This window comes from Bufo gargarizans, chromosome 2 (assembly GCF_014858855.1).
Source record: "Bufo gargarizans isolate SCDJY-AF-19 chromosome 2, ASM1485885v1, whole genome shotgun sequence".
Classification (NCBI taxonomy): Eukaryota; Metazoa; Chordata; class Amphibia; order Anura; family Bufonidae; genus Bufo; species Bufo gargarizans.
In genome coordinates, this window is record NC_058081.1 from 701,104,513 (window position 1) to 701,127,784 (window position 23,272).

A 23,272-nucleotide genomic window follows, 5' to 3' on the forward strand; every position below is an offset into this window, starting at 1 on the left:
TGAAGGATGTTCATTGACCATATTAGAGTCCAGGGACCGTTCAGCTCCTGCTGGACAAGGCCAGGATTCGGGGGAGAAACATTAAATTGTATTTACAGTTATTACCCTCCACTGGTTAGATATTATAATGTGTCGTACTGATACCACACCATTGGTCACGTCCTGCACAGACATCACCTCTCCACCCAGTAATTTTATCATATGCTGCGCAGTGCTGCCTCCTGCCAGTTCAGTGTGATGCACAGGACTGGGAGCTGCATCATATGCCCCCTGTATGTCTAGGACGATCAGATCAGCCTGTTATTCAACATCTCTATTTTCCAGGTGACCGCTGTGAAATACACGAGGATCACTGTCTAATCCACAATCCCTGCCTCAATGGCGGTACCTGCAAGGAGAACAGATGTCACTGCCCAGAAGGCTTCTCAGGATTGTATTGTGAGCAAGGTGAGGCCGTCCATCAGTCACCTGAGAAATACTGAAACCCGTGCACAATTGTGACACCACCGAGAGGGGTAGTCACAGCGTCTTGTGGTCCAGAAATTCAGCAGTTCAGTCCGAAAGATTTCCGCTACCCACATGGTGCCAGCAAATAATGCTGCTCAGTAACGCGAGATCTTACATGATAGCAAATTGTAACAATATAAATTATAGAAGAGACGATGCGCACAGTAGGACTACGTGAGGAATCCATATTAACTATGGTAGATAATACTTTGTGCTTCTTGCATGTGTTCCCATTACCACAACACACATCATGGTGTCCTCAATCACCCATACACAAAGTTTCTTGCCTGTACCTGTCATGGTGTCCCCATCCCCTCAACACAAAGTTCCTCATCAGTCACAGTGTCCACATCCCAACTACACGCTAATGTTCATCAGCAATGGAGTCCTGATTCCTCAACGCAGTCCCTCTTCTGTCATATTGTCCTCTTCCCCTCTACACACAATTCCTTGTCCATCTTTGTGTCATCCCCTATACACAGAGTTCTTGTGTCCTCACCCCTTGTAGACACAGTTCTTCACCTGTCATGGTGTCCTCATCCCTTGTGCACACATCTCCTAATTCATTAGCTGTCCTCATCCCCTCTGCAGACAGTTCCTCGACTGTAATGGTGTCCTCATCCCATCTATACAGAGTTCTTTACCCATAATAGTGTCCTCATCCCTTTTTACATCACATTTCTCACCCATCACAGTGTCCACATCTTCTTCTTTATCAGTCTTGGTGTTCTCATCCATCAACATATAGTTCCTCACCAGTCATGGTGTCCTCATCCCTTTTACACACAGTTTCTCACGGGTCATAGTGTCCTCATCCCTTTAACACAGTTTCTAACCAGTCATGGTGTCCTCATGCCCCTACACTCAGTTACAGTCTTTGTTCCCTTTACACACAGATCTTGCCCACCAGTGCCTTCAACCACCTCTACACACAGTTCCTCACACGTCATGTGTCCTTGTATCCTCTACACACAGTTCTTCACCTATCATGGTGTCTTCATCCATCTTTACTCACAGTTGCTCATCAGTCATGGTTTCCTCATGTCATCTACACATAGTACCTTGCCTGTTATAGTGTCTGCATTTCCTGTACACACAGTTTCTTATCCATCATGGTGTTGTGGCAGGCTCAGCACTATGAAGTGCATTTTGCACTGTGGCACGAATTTTGATATCTCTGACTTTTTAGTCTAACCAGACTGTCTATTACTATGTAATTCCTCTAGTGCTGTTCTATGGAAACAGTGGGTTTAAAGAGTATCTGTACTCTCACTTTATGATCTCTCTGAGAGGTATATCTGAGGTCTAACTAATAGTTCTACTTGCTGAATTTGGTTGCAATTTGCAGTATGCAGTTGCCTATGATCTGGTATGAGCAGTTCGCATTTGTATGCAATTTGTTTGGATTGTATGGCTCAGTAGTTCGTTTGTATGGTGGAACTGTAAGTAAACATACATATAACCAGTTCAGTATACAGTTCTAATCACTATATTAACAGTAGGAACATTATATAACTGTTCTAAATACCTATTTTGGCCTCTCTGCTTCATAAAACACAGCTCTTAGTGGAATGAATGTATGTTTAACTCCTCTCCTCTGGTGTAATGATTCTAGCAGCTCCTGCTAGGGGAATTTCCCACACAGGCTGTGTGTGAGGCTGGCTGTGATTGGTCAAAACTCTTGCTGTGTGTGAGGCTGGCTATGATTGGTCTAGACTCCTGCCCAGCAACAACAGTTTAACTCTATGCTTTCTGTTGTTTCTGCTGTGTCATTGAGCTTACCTTACATTATATAATGAATCTTAAACGCATACTATCTTTTCTGCTTCTGTGAACACAATATATAAGTTATATGACATCCAAAACATGGTCACTGTAAATAACTCTGCTTTTGTCTTTAACACACAAACATAGGAACTGTATTAAGGTTATTGGCAGGTCTAGCTGTATAAGCATATAAGCTATGTTAGCAACCTAGGACAGGTCTTAGCTGGCCAGCTACAGGTGTCCACAACTTCCTTTGTAGTTACAAGCTTGGCTTATTATGTGTTACCTTGTTAATGAGCTTATTTGCACTTGTACAGGAGCAGCATCAACAAATCTGGACGACGTCGTGCACGAAGGGAGTGGGGGGAATGGTATTGTATCCCCAATTTATTTTATTCTAATTATTCCTCTATTTCCAACACCTTATTTAATGTGATTTGGGATATTAGTTACCGCTGGCAGCAGCTTCATGTAGCAGATGGTTATTTGAGGACCATAAGTTCCACCTGATGTGACCATCATTATTCACACAGTGATCTGGCTGGTTACTGTAATCGAGTTTGTGATGTCTTTCAGAGACTTGATAAAATCCACATCTTCAGTGTTTGCAGTCATATGATATGTGTGCTGCAATGTTTAATGCCCCAAATCACATTCTTTATAGGATCTAAACAATCGTTTTACAATTTTCCTATCTCTATTCTTTATTTTGGGGTTTCCCATCCCTTCTCCACGTTGAATGGCTCTAATCCTTGTCATGTGGACTCCCCTGATTGGTTCAGAAAGATTTCCGTCCACCATTTCAGGCAATGAGATTTTTTGGTTTCTGCTTATTTTACAGATGCTCCGGGAGTTTTTGGATCCTCCTTCTCTGGTGACTCTTACATTGTTCTTCCGAGACAGATGTTTCCTAGGAGGTAAGAGGGTATAGACGTTTCACCCTGAAATAATGGATTGGACGGTGGATGACGACTCTTACATACCTCATGCTGTTATGTTTCTTCCAGCCGACCAGACTCTCCAGAAACCATTGAGCTGGAGCTGAGGACCACGTCTACCGATGGTGTGATTCTGTGGCAGGGAATGGTACGTCTATTAGTTTCATGTCTGAGGCCAGAGCCCGTTTCTTCCTGCTCAGCGTGCATACAGGATTGGTCGTTCATACTTCTTTCAGAGTCTCAGAATTACATGATGTCACTGGAAATTATATGTGACGCTGTGTATGGGGGCATCCGTGACCTGTGCCACATATTATTCCCTGTTATTTTGACAGCACTGAAAACAATTCCAAACCACACACTGCGCCCGATCAGATTGTTCCACATAACGAGTGCAGCATTGATATTGTGATTATACTGACATGCAGTACAATGACAGATCTATACTGATCACATGCTGTATACTAGTGCACAATCATACACTGCTCAAATATAGAGCTCACATCTGTACACAGGTCGGTACTGATAAGGTATACACTGCTCATATATAGACCTCACATCTGTACACAGGTCTGTACTGATCAATTTAGGTATACACTGCTCATATAGAGCGCTCACATCTGTACACAGGTCTGTACTGATCCTTTAGGTGTACACTGCATATATATATATATATATATATATATACCTCACATCTGTACACAGGTCTGTACTGATCCTTTAGGTGTACACTGCTTATATATATACAGTACAGACCAAAAGTTTGGACACACCTTCTCATTCAAAGAGTTTTCTTTATTTTCATGACTATGAAAATTGTAGATTCACACTGAAGGCATCAAAACTATGAATTAACACATGTGGAGTTATATACATAACAAAAAAGTGTGGAACAACTGAAAATATGTCATATTCTAGGTTCTTCAAAGTAGCCACCTTTTGCTTTGATTACTGCTTTGCACACTCTTGGCATTCTCTTGATGAGCTTCAAGAGGTAGTCACCTGAAATGGTCTTCCAACAGTCTTGAAGGAGTTCCCAGAGATGCTTAGCACTTGTTGGCCCTTTTGCCTTCACTCTGCGGTCCAGCTCACCCCAAACCATCTCGATTGGGTTCAGGTCCGGTGACTGTGGAGGCCAGGTCATCTGGCGCAGCACCCCATCACTCTCCTTCATGGTCAAATAGCCCTTACACAGCCTGGAGGTGTGTTTGGGGTCATTGTCCTGTAGAAAAAAAAATGATGGTCCAACTAAACGCAAACCGGATGGAATAGCATGCCGCTGCAAGATGCTGTGGTAGCCATGCTGGTTCAGTATGCCTTCAATTTTGAATAAATCCCCAACAGTGTCACCAGCAAAGCACCCCCACACCATCACACCTCCTCCTCCATGCTTCACGGTGGGAACCAGGCATGTAGAGTCCATCCGTTCACCTTTTCTGCGTCGCACAAAGACACGGTGGTTGGAACCAAAGATCTCAAATTTGGACTCATCAGACCAAAGCACAGATTTCCACTGGTCTAATGTCCATTCCTTGTGTTCTTTAGCCCAAACAAGTCTCTTCTGCGTGTTGCCTGTCCTTAGCAGTGGTTTCCTAGCAGATATTCTACCATGAAGGCCTGATTCACACAGTCTCCTCATAACAGTTGTTCTAGAGATGTGGCTGCTGCTAGAACTCTGTGTGGCATTGACCTGGTCTCTAATCTGAGCTGCTGTTAACCTGTGATTTCTGAGGCTGGTGACTCGGATGAACTTATCCTCCGCAGCAGAGGGGACTCTTGGTCTTCCTTTCCTGGGGCGGTCCGCATGTGAGCCAGTTTCTTTGTAGCGCTTGATGGTTTTTGTGACTGCACTTGGGGACACTTTTAAAGTTTTCCCAATTTTTCGGACTGACTGACCTTCATTTCTTAAAGTAATGATGGCCACTCGTTTTTCTTTACTTAGCTGCTTTTTTCTTGCCATGATACAAATTCTAACAGTCTATTCAGTAGGACTATCAGCTGTGTATCCACCTGACTTCTCCACAACGCAACTGATGGTCCCAACCCCATTTATAAGGCAAGAAATCCCACTTATTAAACCTGACAGGGCACACCTGTGAAGTGAAAAGCATTTCAGGTGACTACCTCTTGAAGCTCATCAAGAGAATGCCAAGAGTGTGCAAAGCAGTAATCAAAGCAAAAGGTGGCTACTTTGAAGAACCTAGAATATGACATATTTTCAGTTGTTTCACACTTTTTTGTTATGTATATAATTCCACATGTGTTAATTCATAGTGTTGATGCCTTCAGTGTGAATCTACAATTTTCATAGTCATGAAAATAAAGAAAAATCTTTGAATGAGAAGGTGTGTCCAAACTTTTGGTCTGTACTGTATATATATATATCTCACATCTGTACACACATCTGTACACAGGTCTGTACTGATCAGGTATACACTGCTTATATATACAGGTCATTCTCAAAAAATTAGCATATTGTGATAAAGTTCATTATTTTCTGTAATGTACTGATAAACATTAGACTTTCATATATTTTAGATTCATTACACACCAACTGAAGTAGTTCAAGCCTTTTATTGTTTTAATATTGATGATTTTGGCATACAGCTCATGAAAACCCAAATTTCCTATCTCAAAAAATTAGCATATTTCATCCGACCAATAAAAGAAAAGTGTTTTTAATACAAAAAAAGTCAACCTTCAAATAATTATGTTCAGTTATGCACTCAATACTTGGTCGGGAATCCTTTTGCAGAAATGACTGCTTCAATGCGGCGTGGCATGGAGGCAATCAGCCTGTGGCACTGCTGAGGTGTTATGGAGGCCCAGGATGCTTCGATAGCGGCCTTAAGCTCATCCAGAGTGTTGGGTCTTGCGTCTCTCAACTTTCTCTTCCCAATATCCCACAGATTCTCTATGGGGTTCAGGTCAGGAGAGTTGGCAGGCCAATTGAGCACAGTAATACCATGGTCAGTAAACCATTTACCAGTGGTTTTGGCACTGTGAGCAGGTGCCAGGTCGTGCTGAAAAAAGAAATCTTCATCTCCATAAAGCTTTTCAGCAGATGGAAGCATGAAGTGCTCCAAAATCTCCTGATAGCTAGCTGCATTGACCCTGCCCTTGATAAAACACAGTGGACCAACACCAGCAGCTGACATGGCACCCCAGACCATCACTGACTGTGGGTACTTGACACTGGACTTCAGGCATTTTGGCATTTCCCTCTCCCCAGTCTTCCTCCAGACTCTGGCACCTTGATTTCCGAATGACATGCAACAGTCCAGTGCTGCTTCTCTGTAGCCCAGGTCAGGCGCTTCTGCCGCTGTTTCTGGTTCAAAAGTGGCTTGACCTGGGGAATGCGGCACCTGTAGCCCATTTCCTGCACACGCCTGTACACGGTGGCTCTGGATGTTTCTACTCCAGACTCAGTCCACTGCTTCCGCAGGTCCCCCAAGGTCTGGAATCGGTCCTTCTCCACAATCTTCCTCAGGGTCCGGTCATCCTCTTCTCGTTGTGCAGCGTTTTCTGCCACACTTTTTCCTTCCCACAGACTTCCCACTGAGGTGCCTTGATACAGCACTCTGGGAACAGCCTATTCGTGCAGAAATTTCTTTCTGTGTCTTACCCTCTTGCTTGAGGGTGTCAATGATGGCCTTCTGGACAGCAGTCAGGTCGGCAGTCTTACCCATGATTGCGGTTTTGAGTAATGAACCAGGCTGGGAGTTTTTAAAAGCCTCAGGAATCTTTTGCAGGTGTTTAGAGTTAATTAGTTGATTCAGATGATTAGGTTAATAGCTCGTTTAGAGAACCTTTTCATGATATGCTAATTTTTTGAGATAGGAATTTGGGGTTTTCATGAGCTGTATGCCAAAATCATCAATATTAAAACAATAAAAGGCTTGAACTACTTCAGTTGGTGTGTAATGAATCTAAAATATATGAAAGTCTAATGTTTATCAGTACATTACAGAAAATAATGAACTTTATCACAATATGCTAATTTTTTGAGAAGGACCTGTATACCTCTTATCTGTACACAGGTCTGTACTGATCCTTTAGGTGAACACTGCTTATATACAGGTCCTTCTAAAAAAAATTAGCATATTGTGATAAAGTTCATTATTTTCTGTAATGTACTGATAAACATTAGACTTTCATATATTTTAGATTCATTACACACAACTGAAGTAGTTCAAGCCTTTTATTGTTTTAATATTGATGATTTTGGCATACAGCTCATGAAAACCCAAAATTCCTATCTAAAAAAATTAGCATATCATGAAAAGGTTCTCTAAACGAGCTATTAACCTAATCATCTGAATCAACTAATTAACTCTAAACACCTGCAAAAGATTCCTGAGGCTTTTAAAAACTCCCAGCCTGGTTCATTACTCAAAACCGCAATCATGGGTAAGACTGCCGACCTGACTGCTGTCCAGAAGGCCATCATTGACACCCTCAAGCAAGAGGGTAAGACACAGAAAGAAATTTCTGAATGAATAGGCTGTTCCCAGAGTGCTGTATCAAGGCACCTCAGTGGGAAGTCTGTGGGAAGGAAAAAGTGTGGCCGAAAACACTGCACAATGAGAAGAGGTGACCGGACCCTGAGGAAGATTGTGGAGAAGGACCGATTCCAGACCTTGGGGGACCTGCGGAAGCAGTGGACTGAGTCTGGAGTAGAAACATCCAGAGCCACCGTGTACAGGCGTGTGCAGGAAATGGGCTACAGGTGCCGCATTCCCCAGGTCAAGCCACTTTTGAACCAGAAACAGCGGCAGAAGCGCCTGACCTGGGCTACAGAGAAGCAGCACTGGACTGTTGCTCAGTGGTCCAAAGTACTTTTTTCGGATGAAAGCAAATTTTGCATGTCATTCGGAAATCAAGGTGCCAGAGTCTGGAGGAAGACTGGGGAGAGGGAAATGCCAAAATGCCTGAAGTCCAGTGATGGTCTGGGGTGCCATGTCAGCTGCTGGTGTTGGTCCACTGTGTTTTATCAAGGGCAGGGTCAATGCAGCTAGCTATAGGAGATTTTGGAGCACTTCATGCTTCCATCTGTTGAAAAGCTTTATGGAGATGAAGATTTCATTTTTCAGCACGACCTGGCACCTGCTCCCAGTGCCAAAACCACTGGTAAATGGTTTACTGACCATGGTATTACTGTGCTCAATTGGCCTGCCAACTCTCCTGACCTGAACCCCATAAAGAATCTGTGGGATATTGGGAAGAGAAAGTTGAGAGACGCAAGACCCAACACTCTGGATGAGCTTAAGGCCGCTATTGAAGCATCCTGGGCCTCCATAACACCTCAGCAGTGCCACGGGCTGATTGCCTCCATGCCACGCCGCATTGAAGCAGTCATTTCTGCAAAAGGATTCCCGGCCAAGTATTGAGTGCAGAACTGAACATAATTATTTGAAGGTTGACTTTTTTTGTATTAAAAACATTTTTCTTTTATTGGTCGGATGAAATATGCAAATTTTTTTAGATAGGAATTTGGGGTTTTCATGAGCTGTATGCCAAAATCATCAATATTAAAACAATAAAAGGCTTGAACTACTTCAGTTGTGTGTAATGAATCTAAAATATATGAAAGTCTAATGTTTATCAGTACATTACAGAAAATAATGAACTTTATCACAATATGCTAATTTTTTTAGAAGGACCTGTACATACCTCATATCTGTACACAGGTCTGTACTGATCAGGTATACACTGCTCATATATAGACCGCACATTTATACACAAGGTCTGTACTGAACCCTCAGGTGTACACTACTCGTATATAGGGACATTGGGACATTGCCGCTAGATTGATGAATGCCATATAGCACGTTTTCATCCTATTTCCACTACTGTGCAAGAGTGTGTTTATAACGCTATTTACACAATATTTGTGTGCCTTTATGTATGTTTTATACTATTTTTAGGGGTATGTTTTTAGAGTATTAAAGTACTATATTACTATTACCACTGTGTTTCCCTTCTGAGTGTGCCCCCTTATATTTGCTTACACCTCATTTGTCTTTTGTGGTCCTGAGGGTGGGACCTGAGGGTGAGCACCTTATCCATACAGTGAGGGGGTGAGCCGCTGTATTCCTTTGTTTTACTTACTACTCGTATATAGACCACACATCTGTACACAGGTCTGTACCGATCTCTCAGGTGTACATCTACTCGTATATAGACCACACATCTGTATACAGGTCTGTACCGATCCCTCAGGTGTACATCTACTCGTATATAGACCACACATCTGTACACAGGTCTGTACCGATCCCTCAGGTGTACATCTACTCGTATATAGACCACACATCTGTACACAGGTCTGTACCGTTCCCTCAGGTGTACACTACTCGTATATAAGCCACACATCTGTACACAGGTCTGTACTGATCCCTCAGGTGTACACTACTCATATATAGACCACACATCTGTACACAGGTCTGTACCGATCCCTCAGGTGTACAGCTACTCGTATATAAGCCACACATCTGTACACAGGTCTGTACCGATCCCTCAGGTGTACATCTACTCGTATATAAGCCACACATCTGTACACAGGTCTGTACCGATCCCTCAGGTGTACATCTACTCGTATATAAGCCACACATCTGTACACAGGTCTGTACCGATCCCTCAGGTGTACATCTACTCGTATATAAGCCACACATCTGTACACAGGTCTGTACCGATCCCTCAGGTGTACATCTACTCGTATATAGACCACACATCTGTACACAGGTCTGTACCGATCCCTCAGTGCTATATATGGGTTTACAGAGGCCTCATTTAAGTTGCTTACCTGTTCCCTTCATTAAAGCTTCCATTTCCATGTCCTATTAGGAAGGCTTCTTGGCCGAGCATGATCTGCATGATATTAACCAGGTATTCAAAGACTTACTAACAAATAATGAACGTCTGGATGTCACTCACAAGTCGAGCTTTATGTTTAGTGCGGCCTCCTGCTATGTGGCAGACATACATACTGATGCATAATTCTAGCAGCTACAGCTCATTAATACAACACAAAGCCCTCAAACTGGTAACATCCTTGTCCTGTGTGACCAGGTGATCTGCAGATCATTACTAGTTTGACTTTTTCTTTGGCAGGAGGAGAAGGAACAAGGCAGAGAGAGGGATTTTATCAGCCTGGGGTTACGGGACGGACACCTCCTCTTCAGGTGAGTGAAGCTGATGCTTCAGAGAGTATCATCGCCTGAACCGTCTGCACCTTCTGTGTCTTACGTCTCCCCAACCTTCTCTGTTTCCATGTTTGGCAGTTACCAGCTGGGCAGCGGTGAGGCCAACATCATGACCGAGGATCCCATTAATGACGGGGAATGGCACAAGATCACTGCTGTCCGGTGAGAGTCTGCATTCCTGCTCAGTCCCATGACTATTAATGCTCCATGTACCTTGTCTGGTGGACCACCTCAGTGTCCCCAAAAACTGGAAGTCATGTCCACAGTGACTTAAAGAGGTATTCCCATCTTAGACAATGGGGGCATATCGCTAGAATATGCCCCCATTGTCTGATAGGTGCGGGTCCCAGCGATCTATATCAAGAACGAAGCGTCGAGCGCTAATCCCCGCCTCTCCCATAGAAGTGAATGGGAGCGTGCCGCACATGCACGGCCCATGCTCCCATTCATTTCTATGGGGCAGACGGCAAAAGCCGAGCCAGCGTTCGGCTATTTTCGGCGGCCCCATAGAAAGGAATGGAGGGTGGCTGCGCATGCGCAGTGCGCTCTCCTTCACTTTCGGGGCTCTGTTCTCGATATAGGTGCGGGTCCCAGCGGTGGGACCCTCAACTATAAGACAATGGGAGCACACCCCCATTGTCTGAGATGAGAAAACCCCTTTAAGGCTGTATGACACCTGCCAAATTTTAGGCAAATGATTGCTAACAAGCTTTCGTATGAACACTCGTTAGTGATGATCTTGCAGTGTAATACTGCTGCCGATTGCCCGATAAACTAGCAAATGCTCATTCAACGGGGCAATTGTGATTCTTAAGCACGCTTAAAGATCATCGTTTGGTGGCAGCAGATCGTGCTGTCTAATCACGATCTGCCGCCGGCAAACTGTGCTGTATAATCACGCTCTGCCACCAGCAGACCACTGGACAGCATGGGGATGAGCGATGGCATAGTGCTCGCTCCTCCCCATGTTGCGGAGGAAATCACTGCATGTAATATCAGCGGTCTCCTCCACTAGCTAGCAGGCGATTGCCGGGAGGGAACACTTCCCTCCCGACAATCACTTGCTCAATCCGCCTGCGTAATACAGGCTTTAAGGATCACTTTTGGCATTTTAACGGTAGCTTTTACAAAGTCACACAAATGTGCCAGGTGTGAACTTGCAGAAATAACCCAATGCAGGGAGAAGCAAAGACGCTGTCAAAAACAGCCAGTCACGTCATGGCTTTAGATATTCCAAAATCAGAAAGAAAAAAAGAAACTGCTTAAGATGGTTCTCTATTAACACCCTTTTCTTGTCAGGGAGGGGAAGTCCGGCTCAGTTTATATTGATGGAGAAGAAGTAATCTCTGGAAGTTCCCCTGGCAAAAATATAATGGTGGACACAAAGGGCAAGGTCTATCTGGGTAAGTTAACCGAGATCTCTACACATGACATACTGTACCACTGTCATCGATATTTCTGCATTTTTTTTCACCCAAAGGAAATGTTTGAAAACTCTCAGCAACCAGATGTTGTCTAGCCTCAGCTCCTGTCATATAACACTTATTATTGTAGCTTTACAGCAAAATAAATGTAATTTGACCATGACGTGTGAACAGATACTAATAATAACTGGTGCACAAGGGGTGGTGTCCCTAATAACAACTAATCACTTTACAGATCTCATGTAATCTGATCGGTCGCTGTGGAGTATTTTATTCACGGACACTTATTTGAGGTTTCCACTTCTGAATCCGTAACAAAGGGCAGTTTTACCATCTGATTCTAAAGCCGCTTCAACAGTTCTTAGATGGACACTTGTTGGCCGACAGCTATTTCGCCCGACTTATCCATGCACATACACGCTCGGGGGGAGAGAGCAAAGCCCCTGTCTCAGTGTGCCCAATCCTTCTCTCCCAAAACATTATTTGTCGAAGGAGAGTTGGTAGCTTCCCATACCCTTCAGATTTTTTTTGTGTCAAGCTGTGCTTCAGTGGGATTGGCATACAGTACAGCGCTTGCGCAGTACTGGACCTGGTACTGTGCAGACAAAATAAAAAAAGGGGCTCCTGTGCTTTAGTTACCCTAGCCTCTTCCGTCTAGGACTGTGTGGCTCCCAGGGGTCGGGACTCCACCAATCAATAACCTGTAAGGGCCTGTTTACACTGCTCAACTGAGCAGATGATTGTCGTGAAGAAAGCGTTTCTTCCTGACAGTCGCCAGCTCGTCAGTGAAGGAGACTGCCGCATTCACATGCAGGGGTTGTCTCATCTCAGACAATGGGGCATATCGAGAACGGAGCCCCGAAAGTGGTGAAGGGCGCACTCGGCTATTTGCGGCCCCATAGAAGTGAATGAGAGCGACGGCCGGTCATGCGCAGTGCACTCCCATTCACTTCTATGCGGAGAACGTTTGGTGGTGGCCGGACCGGAGTCCTCTAGCCACCACTTTGCGTGGCTTTGTTTCCGATATAGTTGCAGGTCCCAGCAATGGGACCCGCACCTATAAGACAATGGGGGCATATCCTAGCAATATGCCCCCATTGTCTGACATGAGACAACCACTTTGTTACTGTGGTGGAAACCCCCTTTGCAGTATACATCCAGTGAGGGTCTGTTGTCTGGAACCTCTATCCATTGCAACAAGACGACCCCAACCCTTGCTAGCACATGGCCCTTCCTGGTTTTATCTAGGTAGTCTTATCTCTGATCTAATGCTGACAGGCTGGTCATAGACTTTTTTGATAAAGCATGGGGAGGAACAGTCCTCATTAGCTATGAGCTCTCAAAGATGAAACCCAAAGGGGCATGGCCCTCACAAGTACAGTGGGGGCTTCTTGTTCTGATGATACCTGGGAGGTTCCAGCTGATGGACCCCACTAACGTTATTGAGCCTTGTCAGAAAATGACATGTGAAATGTGTATGTGATAAATCGGCACTGATCGGTAACTAATATAGTGAAACAACCTACCAGCACTGAGCACCCTGCTGACTACAGGGCTTCTTGTACCTGGGAGAGAGGTAGCAATGGCATATTATGCAAAGTTTCTTACTTGCGTGGTAGGTCAGAAAATGTCTTGACATATGCTTATTCCAGGTGGAGTCCCCAATGTGAAGCTGATGACGGGAGGAAAATTCTCCATTGGTATTAATGGATGCATTAAAAACTTGGTACTTCTAAATGCCCGACCATCTCACCAGCTTCACCAGCCCATTGACCTGAAGCACCACTCGGAGATGACGCACAACACCAAAGAGTGCCCTTCCTAGGTGGGGGCAAGCTTCCCAACAGCCAAAACTGGGGCAAGCAAGAGACTATTGAAAAAAACTAAGAAAAGACAGTGTCAAAATGGAGTCTAAATATTCAAGGTGCTTCTGCTGCTACCAAAAACCAAGAGGTGGTGCTAACGAAAGTATTTGGATTGCGCATTTCTGTATTACCTACACGGAATCTCTTCTTTTTAATTATTTTTTTAATGTCTTCAGATTTCCATGTGTTTTACTGCTGGATGAAGGAAATTTGTATGTATTGAACCAGATGTATGTTTTTTAAAAAGATTCCTTAACCAAAAAAAAAAAAACAACTAACAAAACCCGATGTGTGACGTCACCTCTCTGACACCACGTCCTGCACAAACCCTGATGATCAAATCTCATCTGACTGTGGGGGCTCAGTGTTATCGGACATGTTCTGCGTATATTTCCAAGTCACAGGAGCTGTAAATCACAGAGCGAGCGCTGCCTGGAGGCTTCCCAGTCAGAGTCCACAGGCGGCTTTTGCGTCCCAGTCGGACTAATGTCCCTTCAGTCGATCAATGTATTTATTTAAGTAAGGAGTGGCCATTTCGAGGGGCTGGGGATCATCTCCTGTGTCCTTGTAGGGTCTCCTCTGTGCTTGTTGCATATTATTTATGTCATTAGTCTTTTAGGTGCAGGATGCTCAGGTCCACGTTTTCCTGTTAAATCCTCATCATTCCTCTCTGCTGTCTGCTTTTTCCTGGAGTTTTCTCTCTTCCCTAGATGTAGAATATATGCCATGTCATCAGTTACGAGCAGCACTCAACGTTCCCAGGACCACTGCCCCCATCATTTGCAGTCACACCCACCGATCTGTGACCTGTATGCACCTCCCCGTCTATAACACCTTGCTCCTGGAGCGTTTTTTTGAGTAGTTATGCCCTGCAGGACGTGGCAGGCACCAGTCCTGTACGAGCTGTGGAAGCTTTGTGTTATGTACAGTGTTAAACGGGGGCCCTGCTTACTGAATGGATGAGTTTTAGGATTCTGGTGTACAAGACCAAAGGAAATAAAAACTACTGGAGTTTGTGTAAATTATAATATGCACTGAGAGACGCTCTGCAGCCGCTGGGGGCAGATTGTTATAATACTACAGATCAGTATTAAAGGGGTTGCCTCACTTCAGCAAATGTCAGAAAGTTAATACAAGGCACTTACTAATGTATTGTGATTGTCCATATTGGCTCCTTTGCTGGCTTGTTTCAATTTTCCATCACATTATACACTGCTCGTTTCCAGGGGTTACGACCACCCTGCAATCCAGGAGTGGTGGTCGTGCTTGCACACTATAGGAAAAAGCGCCGGCCTCTCTGGTGGCCGGAACCGTTGGAGAACACGTAGGCACACATGCGCACCTTGTATGTGCGCTGTAGAGCTGGCCTCAACCTCTGGAAACGAGCAGCGTATAATGAGATGGAAAAATGAATCAATCCAGCAAAGAAGGAAATATGAACAATCACAATACATTAGGAAGTGCCTTGTATTAACTTTCTCTACAGGATAATTGGCATTTGCTGAAGTCAGAGAACCCCTTTAAGTCACAGCGTATTCAGGAATAACTTGGATGTGTACACTCCTCCCGTCAGGGCACTAGCAGTCCCTTAATCTGGAAGCATGATTAGCACCAAGTATGTAAACTGCACAGTGCTCATACATCACGCCCCATAGGGAGCACACCTTCTTGTACTTCCCCTTTAAGGGGATTAGCTTATTTCACAGGGGGCAGACGTCTTCTTCTTAGCACCACTATTAAACGAAAGAACAAAAGCTTCAGTCCCCAGCAACAGAACAAGCTGTACCACAGACGAGCAAGCCACTGAGGAGAAGTCCAGAAAAACTCGAAATTAATGTTCGAGTACAACAAGGAATCCTCCATCGGTGCCGCAACGCTGGTGCTATCAGGGGGGTCTACACATCTGTAAATATAAGAACTACAGCTCAGGGGGCAGAACCTGTCATGTCCTCCTGTCACCATCAGTGCCTTGGGTTTCCCAACTAACTAATAAACCAGATTTTGGAACATGGACAGTGTCCTCTTGTCACTGAGCTCGACAACATCTTAAAAATAAATGGAACAAATGTAAAGTTTTGCATATTTTTTTTTTAAGCATAAAAATTGTCACTCATATATTGTACAGGGAGCTAATAAATACTTGACACGGCCGGGTGGGAGCATCCAGTACACAGAAGTTTAGTGTGCCCGCACTTACTAGTGATTGTTGAGGTAGAACTGTACCCACAACGTCAGAATGATGCCACCGTCCATGTGACTCGGCTCAGGGAACCCCCATCAAGGGCTTTATGACAACACCACCCCAACCCTTGGCAGCCATGTCCCTAGATACATAGATGAGGATCACACTGGCACAGTATGGGATGTTTCCTGAGGGGTCACTTTACTGGGTCGAATTTTGTCCTTTAAGACACAGCTGCGGGTGCAGAGGTGACAGGATGCGCAGAAGGAGTTGCAGCAGGGAATGAATCTGCAGACGCCAACTCTCCAGATGAACCAGCCGGGTGACCAGCAACACCAGAATAATAGAGCAACACTGACCACAAAGCCCAGGATAACGTACAGGTAGAGGAAGGAGGCATAGGATCTCCGCTCTGAAAGACAGAAACACCGCACCATTCACAATAGCTGCCAGACAGGTTACCATATATTTAGTGATCCTCCCTTAGGAGGCTCACTAAAACTTACATGAACAAATGCAGGGGAGGTTTGCATGAAGAATTCAGTCAGTGTAGGGTACATCCATACAGGCAAAATTTCTGAAAGTGAATTTGCCCTTGCATTGTATCTACAAATATACATGCTGCAAATTTTGCAGGTCAATTTACTATATCATGTGGATAAGATTTGTTTATATTTCATCCACTGCTAGTGTGAAACACTGTGTATCTGCCACACACATATCCACTGCAGCAAGACTACAGAGCATCCGTCCTGAGGGGCTGTAAGCGTTGAATTCTAACCTTAATCTGTTTTCCCTTAGCCCTAACAGCAGCATAATTATGGGGTATTTCTGACCTTGTGTAGTAGTAGTAGGATAGATTGGATATTTAAGTAATCACTAGTTAAATAAAGACCTTAGGCCTATATAAGGACAACTAGCCTCTCATAATTTGTCTTTATTATAAAGAGGTAACCTACTTAGGGCAGGACACTTGCAATGCTGTTAATACTAAGGGAAAACAGATTAACCTTAGAAATTATTGCTTCCCTTGTGTTCTAATTCTGGCAAAATAATAGGGATTTAGCAAGCATACATGGAGGAACTCAATCGTCCGCCCAAGAGCCATCTCCTCTGAGAACTGGAAATTCAACATACGGTTCAAACTCGAAGCTGCAAATGAAGTCTGACCAGTAGGATCAACCCAAGAGGTGGACAATGCTGTAGCAGAGGGTCTTTAACACATTTTAGGTGGACAGAGTTTTGAACAAGTAAGCTAGTCTAATGGCTGCCATAATTACCCAAGGTAGGTATGGTGGCACTTAAGCCTTTGTTTCTCCCAGAAATTAAGTTCTCCTGATCTCTTACGCCAGGCTAAATAAATCTTCAACATGTGGGCAGAACTAGGGAATGGAGATTACATTCCACATCAAAGGAAAGCTCAGGACACACTGGAAGGAATTTACCGGATTACAGTTTACAAAAGAACAACCTCTTTGGAGTAACGTTTGGAAATAACATCAGAAAGACTCTGTCAGAGAGGAATTTGATACACAGATCCACTGGTTACAAAGCTAGGATCTCTACTCGTCTCATGGCAGAGGTAATGGCCACGAGTAAATAATCTTTTAAGTAGGGATTGACCGATATAGATTTTTTAGAGCCGATATTGATAATCTGTGAACTTTCAGGCCGATAGCTGATAATTTTTTACCGATAATTTTTTATCTCATCATATATATTATATTAGTTGGCAGTCACTGATGTGGTGAAAATTAGCATTTGGCACTAGTATATTATAAATGTAAATGATAAATTAATAAAGCCCTTAGTTGGTAGTCAATTTATCATTTACATTTATAATATACAGTTGCAAGAAAAAGTATGTGAACCCTTTGGAATGATATGGATTTCTGCACAAATTGGTCATGAAATGTGATCTGATCTTCATCTAAGTCACAACAATAGACAATCACAGTCTGCTTACACTAATAACACACAAAGAATTAAATGTTACCATGTTTTTATTGAACACACCATGTAAACATTCACAGTGCAGGTGGAAAAAGTATGTGAACCCCTAGACTAATGACATCTCCAAGAGCTAATTGGAGTGAGGTATCAGCCAACTGGAGTCCAATCAATGAGATGAGATTGGAGGTGTTGGTTACAGCTGCCCTGCCCTATAAAAAACACACCAGTTCTGGGTTTGCTTTATACATGAAGCATTGCCTGATGTGAATGATGCCTTGCACAAAAGAGCTCTCAGAAGACCTACGATTAAGAATTGTTGACTTGCATGAAGCTGGAAAGGGTTATAAAAGTATCTCCAAAAGCCTTGTTGTTCATCATTCCATAGTAAGACAAATTGCCTATAAATGGAGCAAGTTCAGCACTGCTGCTTCTCTCCCTAGGAATGGCCATCCTGTAAAGATGACTGCAAGAGCCCAGCACAGACTGCTCTATGAGGTCAAGAAGAATCCTAGAGTGTCAGCTAAAGACTTACAAAAGTCTCTGGCATATGCTAACATCCCTGTTAGCGAATCTACGACACGTAAAACACTAAACAAGAATAGATTTCATGGGAGGATACCACAGAGGAAGCAACTGCTGTCCAAAAAAAACATTGCTGCACGTTTACAGTTTGCACAAGAGCACCTGGATGCTCCACAGCAGTACTGGCAAAATATTCTGTGGACAGATGAAACCAAAGTTGAGTTGTTTGGAAGAAACACACAACACTATGTGTGGAGGAAAAGAGGCACAGCACACCAACATCAAAACCTCATCACAACTGTGAAGTATGGTGGTGGGGGCATCATGGTTTGGGGCTGCTTTGCTGCGTCAGGGCCTGGACGGATTGCTATCATCGAAGGAAAAATGAATTCCCAAGTTTATCAAGACATTTTGCAGGAGAACTTAAGGCCATCTGTCCACCAGCTGAACCGTTTTTTTTTTTTTTGTTTATTTATAATCCCTATACTGCGATTTATGCCTACATAATCTAATTAATCATTTTGGTCCAGTAGATTTTGTTTAAAACGTGCTTTTAAAATATGCAAATTACCTTGCTATAAGCAAGTAGGGCGGCTACTTGCTGGTAGCAGCCGCATCCTCCGATCCTAAAGACGCCCCCTCCGCATGTTGATTGACAGGGCCAGGGAACGGGATCGTCCTCTGCTGGCCCTGTCTGCGATCAGGAACTCGCACCTGCTCCGTAACAGTATTCAGTCGGCACAGGCGCACTGAGAAGCGGCCGCTCGCTCGGCTGCTCCATCCTCAATGCGCCTGCGTCGATGACGTCACATCTACACCCGGTGCAGCCGCCTCTCAGTGCGCCTGCGCCGATTGAAGACAGGTACGGCACAGGCGCGAGATTTTGAATGCAAACAGGGCCAGCAGAGAACGATCCCGTTCCCTGGCCCTGTCAATCACAATGCGGAGGGGGCGTCTTTAGGATCGGAGGATGCGGCTGCTACCAGCAAGTAGCCGCCCTACTTGCTGGTAGCAAGGTAATTTGCATATTTTAAAAGCACGTTTTAAACAAAATCTACTGGACCAAAACGATTAATTAGATTATGTAGGCATAAATCGCAGTGTATGGATTATAAGTAAACAAAAAAACGGTTTAGTGGGGTGACAGAAGCCCTTTAACAGAAGATAGGTGTTGCAACAGGACAACGACCCAAAGCATAGAAGTAAATCAACAACAGAATGGCTTAAACAGATGAAAATACGCCTTCTGGAGAGGCCCAGTCAGAGTCCTGACCTCAACCCGATTGAGATGCTGCGGCATGACCTCAAGAAAGCGATTCACACCAGACATCCCAAGAATATTGCTGAACTGAAACAGTTCTGTAAAGAGGAATGGTCAAGAATTACTCCTGACCGTTGTGCACGTCTGATCTGCAACTACAGGAAACGTTTGGTTGAAGTTATTGCTGCCAAAGGAGGTTCAACCAGTTATTAAATCCAAGGGTTCACATACTTTTTCCACCTGCACTGTGAATGTTTACATGGTGTGTTCAATAAAAACATGGTAACATGTAATTCTTTGTGTGTTATTAGTTTAAGCAGACTGTGATTGTCTATTGTTGTGACTTAGATGAAGATAAGATCACATTTTATGACCAATTTGTGCAGAAATCCATATCATTCCAAAGGGTTCACATACTTTTTCTTGCAACTGTACTAGTGCCATATGCCAATTTCCACACCATCCCCCCTCCTCACTGACTTTATTAACCCCTATCAGACCTCAGATCAGCCCTTTATTAATCCCTCTCAGACCTCAGATCAGACCTTTATTAACCCCTATCAGACCTCAGATCAGACCTTTATTAACCCCTAACAAAAAAGCCAGTGGAGATAATATATCCAAATTCATATCACTTTATTGTATAAAATATAGAGAGAAAGGGCAAGATAGAAAAAGTATACAGAGAAGCAAAGGGCATATATACCACTGGGCTATCATGTATCCCCACAAGGCTGATAAGCACTTATCGGGTACAAGGTCCATGCTGTAACACACAGACATCCAATATGCACCAAGGAGGTGTATACTATAACATATACACACCCCAATGGGGAATTACACAATATACTGCAATTACATCAAAAGAAATTCATGGATGTTAGTGCGATCCACAGCCAACGTCCATGGCAACCATCAGCAACATAGATATACAGTATATAGTGCCTGGTACCAAAATATCCACAGCCTATTCTACACACAGCACGCAATAATGTGTCTGTATAGCCTGATCAATAACATAGGCCTAATATAGAAGCTGTATATGGCAGTGTCTATAGTGGTGTCTCAATAGACACTTAAGTCCTGGGACGTACCTGAAGACATGACCAAGCCCAGATCTAAGCGCAAGACCTCGCCGCGCGTTTCACCTCAGCGGCTTCGTCAGCCTCACCTCAGATCAGACCTTTATTAACCCCTATCAGACCTCAGATGAATAAAATAAAAAACTCCTCACCTCTCCTGCGCTGCGGCTCCTCTATATCTCCGGGTCCGGCATCTTGCTCCCCTGTCTTCTCCGGCCCGCGCTGCAGTGTGGGTAGGACTATACGGCAACAAGTTTCAGGCTACATAAAAATATGTGCAACAAGTATGGATTTTGCATTCACAGCATGTAGTATTGCAACACCATTGACTATAATTACAAGAAAAGTCATGCGACTTTCCTGTAGCATAACACATCACTGTGTAGCCGTACCCTAAAGATTGATACACTCAGGGCTTTCCCAAATCCTTTCTGCAGGAAGTCTAAGAAGTTTAAATTTTGTGGTTTGATACTATCAACTCTCCAAGTAGAATACCAGGCTGAACAGGTTTGCTTGACCGTTGTGTAAGCCTTTTTGGTGAATTGATTGTGAGTCTTTATAACTATGTCAGATAGGCCTCTAGATTGTCATAGAGGCTATCTGGTTGAATCTCCACAGGTCTTGGCAAAGTTGAGTACTCTAGACAGAATCTGCACTGGAGATGTCTCCAATTACACCCCTGATCTATGAAGTATCACCTTCTGGTGGATTAAAACATAGAGCATGACTGGTCTTTATGACTGCATCAGGGAGGCCTCTAGATAGTAACAGAGGGTGGTCAACCTTCAGGCTCAATTGAGTTGAGTGCCGCAGACACGTGATCTGCACTAGGGGAAGTCTCAGTAACACCCTCAACTCATCTGAATGACTTGGGAAAAAACATCACCGCAAAATGGTATAATGGCTGACACTGCCCTGGTCTTGCCTTATTTTCATCAATACCTCAGATATCGAGGAAACCGGAGGGCAAAAGTAGGCCGGCCTGAACCTCAAAGGAATGGACAGAGTAGCTGTTGCCAAAAGATTGTCCTCCTGTTTCCATGTTGGCATTAAACCTGGTCGGTATGAGATCAATCTCTGGCACTTCCCGCATCCTGAGGCTCTGCTTGAAGATCTCTGGATTCAGAGACCTTTCTCCTGGGACTGCTAGACCTTGAGTCGGTCAACAACAATGTTAAGGAAACCTCAGTAAGTACAGCCCACAGATGGTTCGGGTTCAGTTCTGTCCATGTCATGATCCTTCCCACATCTTGAGAAAAGGTTCTGATCTGGTGCTACCCTTCTTGTTCATATACAGCATGCCATGTTATCACTAGTCGTTTCCACAACGGCATCCTTGAGCTTAGCGCTGCCCTATTAGGGGCAGGAAAAATACGTAGAGAGATTAGATTGCCCCTTCCTACCTAACTCCTCAGTGATTTTCCTGTCCCCGTTCGGGAGAAGACATGTGGAGAAAAGCAGGCAAAAATCGTCTGCTTTTGGAAGCTTTATCTATTTATGGGGGCGGTAGTTCAGGAAGGCAAAGCCTGTAGCTCCCTACCTTTCTGGCCGGAAAACAACTGCTGTTGGGGCCGATACACGTGGTGTAAGGCCCCAATACTTGCTCCCCGCCGATTGGGATCAATGGTGCTGGAAGGTGTTGGATGGCGTCTGGCGCCATTTTGGATGTGGGAACCTCCGGTTACGGGCTGTATGGTCTTCCGGTAGGCCGTAGGTAAGTAGAAACTTTACAGGCAGAGAAAAATCTATTATCCCTGACAGCAGTTCATCTCAGGGATCAAGAAAATGTTTGGGTGGATTTTCTAAGCAGAAATCTGATTATTGCAGGGGAATGGACTATTGCGAACCAAACATTCAAATTAATCGTAAGAACCTGGGGATACCCAACCATGGATTTGCATGGAGGAACAACAGAAAGCTAAGGAGGTTCTGCTCCCTCCATCCAGAGGACATCCCGACTTATGTGGATGCGTTCTCCATCAAATGGACTCTAGATCTCTGTTATGCCTAATCTCCGATAAACATTCTGCCCCAAGGACCTCACAAAATAAAGAGAGAGAAGGTCAAAGTTATCCTGGTTGCTCCATTTTGGCCAAGAAGAGAGGAAATTAGCTCTCTTCCTCCTCTCCAGCTTTCACATATTCCCAATCTGGTGATGCAAGGTCCAGTGTCACACCCAAGACTAAAACATCTAGATCTAAGAGCCTGGATGTTGAATAGGTCAGCCTATAAAATAAGGGCTTTCATCTAGAGTGGTAGACAAATTACTACAGAGCAGGAAAACTACTACTAAGAACAGCTACAATAAGGTTTGGGAGAAATTTTCTTCTTGGTGCACAGACAAAAATATAGATTTTTCTTTTCTTAGTGTTCCTACAATTGTAGAATTTTTTCACAAAGGACTGGAGATCTTGGACATAAACCCAGTACTCTTAGAGTTCAGGCTGCAGCCTTAAGTGTTGTCTATGTGCAATGAGCCGGACCGTGGTACGATTACGCGGACGCCAAATTATGCAGTGGGTCAGGATATGGGTGTATTAGTCTATAGTTTTGTTCATGATGCCAATTG

General features: G+C 44.0%; 1 protein-coding gene across 12 annotated transcripts in view; it reads left to right on the forward strand.

The window, feature by feature from the left end:
- HSPG2 (heparan sulfate proteoglycan 2) overlaps nt 1-15,714 on the forward strand; it is a 122,916-nt gene extending 107,202 nt beyond the window's left edge. For 11 of the 12 annotated variants that reach the window (XM_044282440.1, XM_044282443.1, XM_044282441.1 and 8 more), the window contains 8 exons: nt 325-447; nt 2,592-2,645; nt 3,116-3,191; nt 3,282-3,360; nt 10,323-10,393; nt 10,493-10,576; nt 11,714-11,817; nt 13,491-15,714. In XM_044282440.1, coding sequence (XP_044138375.1) covers nt 325-447; nt 2,592-2,645; nt 3,116-3,191; nt 3,282-3,360; nt 10,323-10,393; nt 10,493-10,576; nt 11,714-11,817; nt 13,491-13,663 — 764 coding nt within the window. In that variant the 3' untranslated portion in view covers nt 13,664-15,714. The remainder of the gene's footprint in view (nt 1-324; nt 448-2,591; nt 2,646-3,115; nt 3,192-3,281; nt 3,361-10,322; nt 10,394-10,492; nt 10,577-11,713; nt 11,818-13,490) is intronic. The other variant, XM_044282445.1, reaches the window with a different exon arrangement.
- Nucleotides 15,715-23,272: the final 7,558 nt, after the last annotated feature.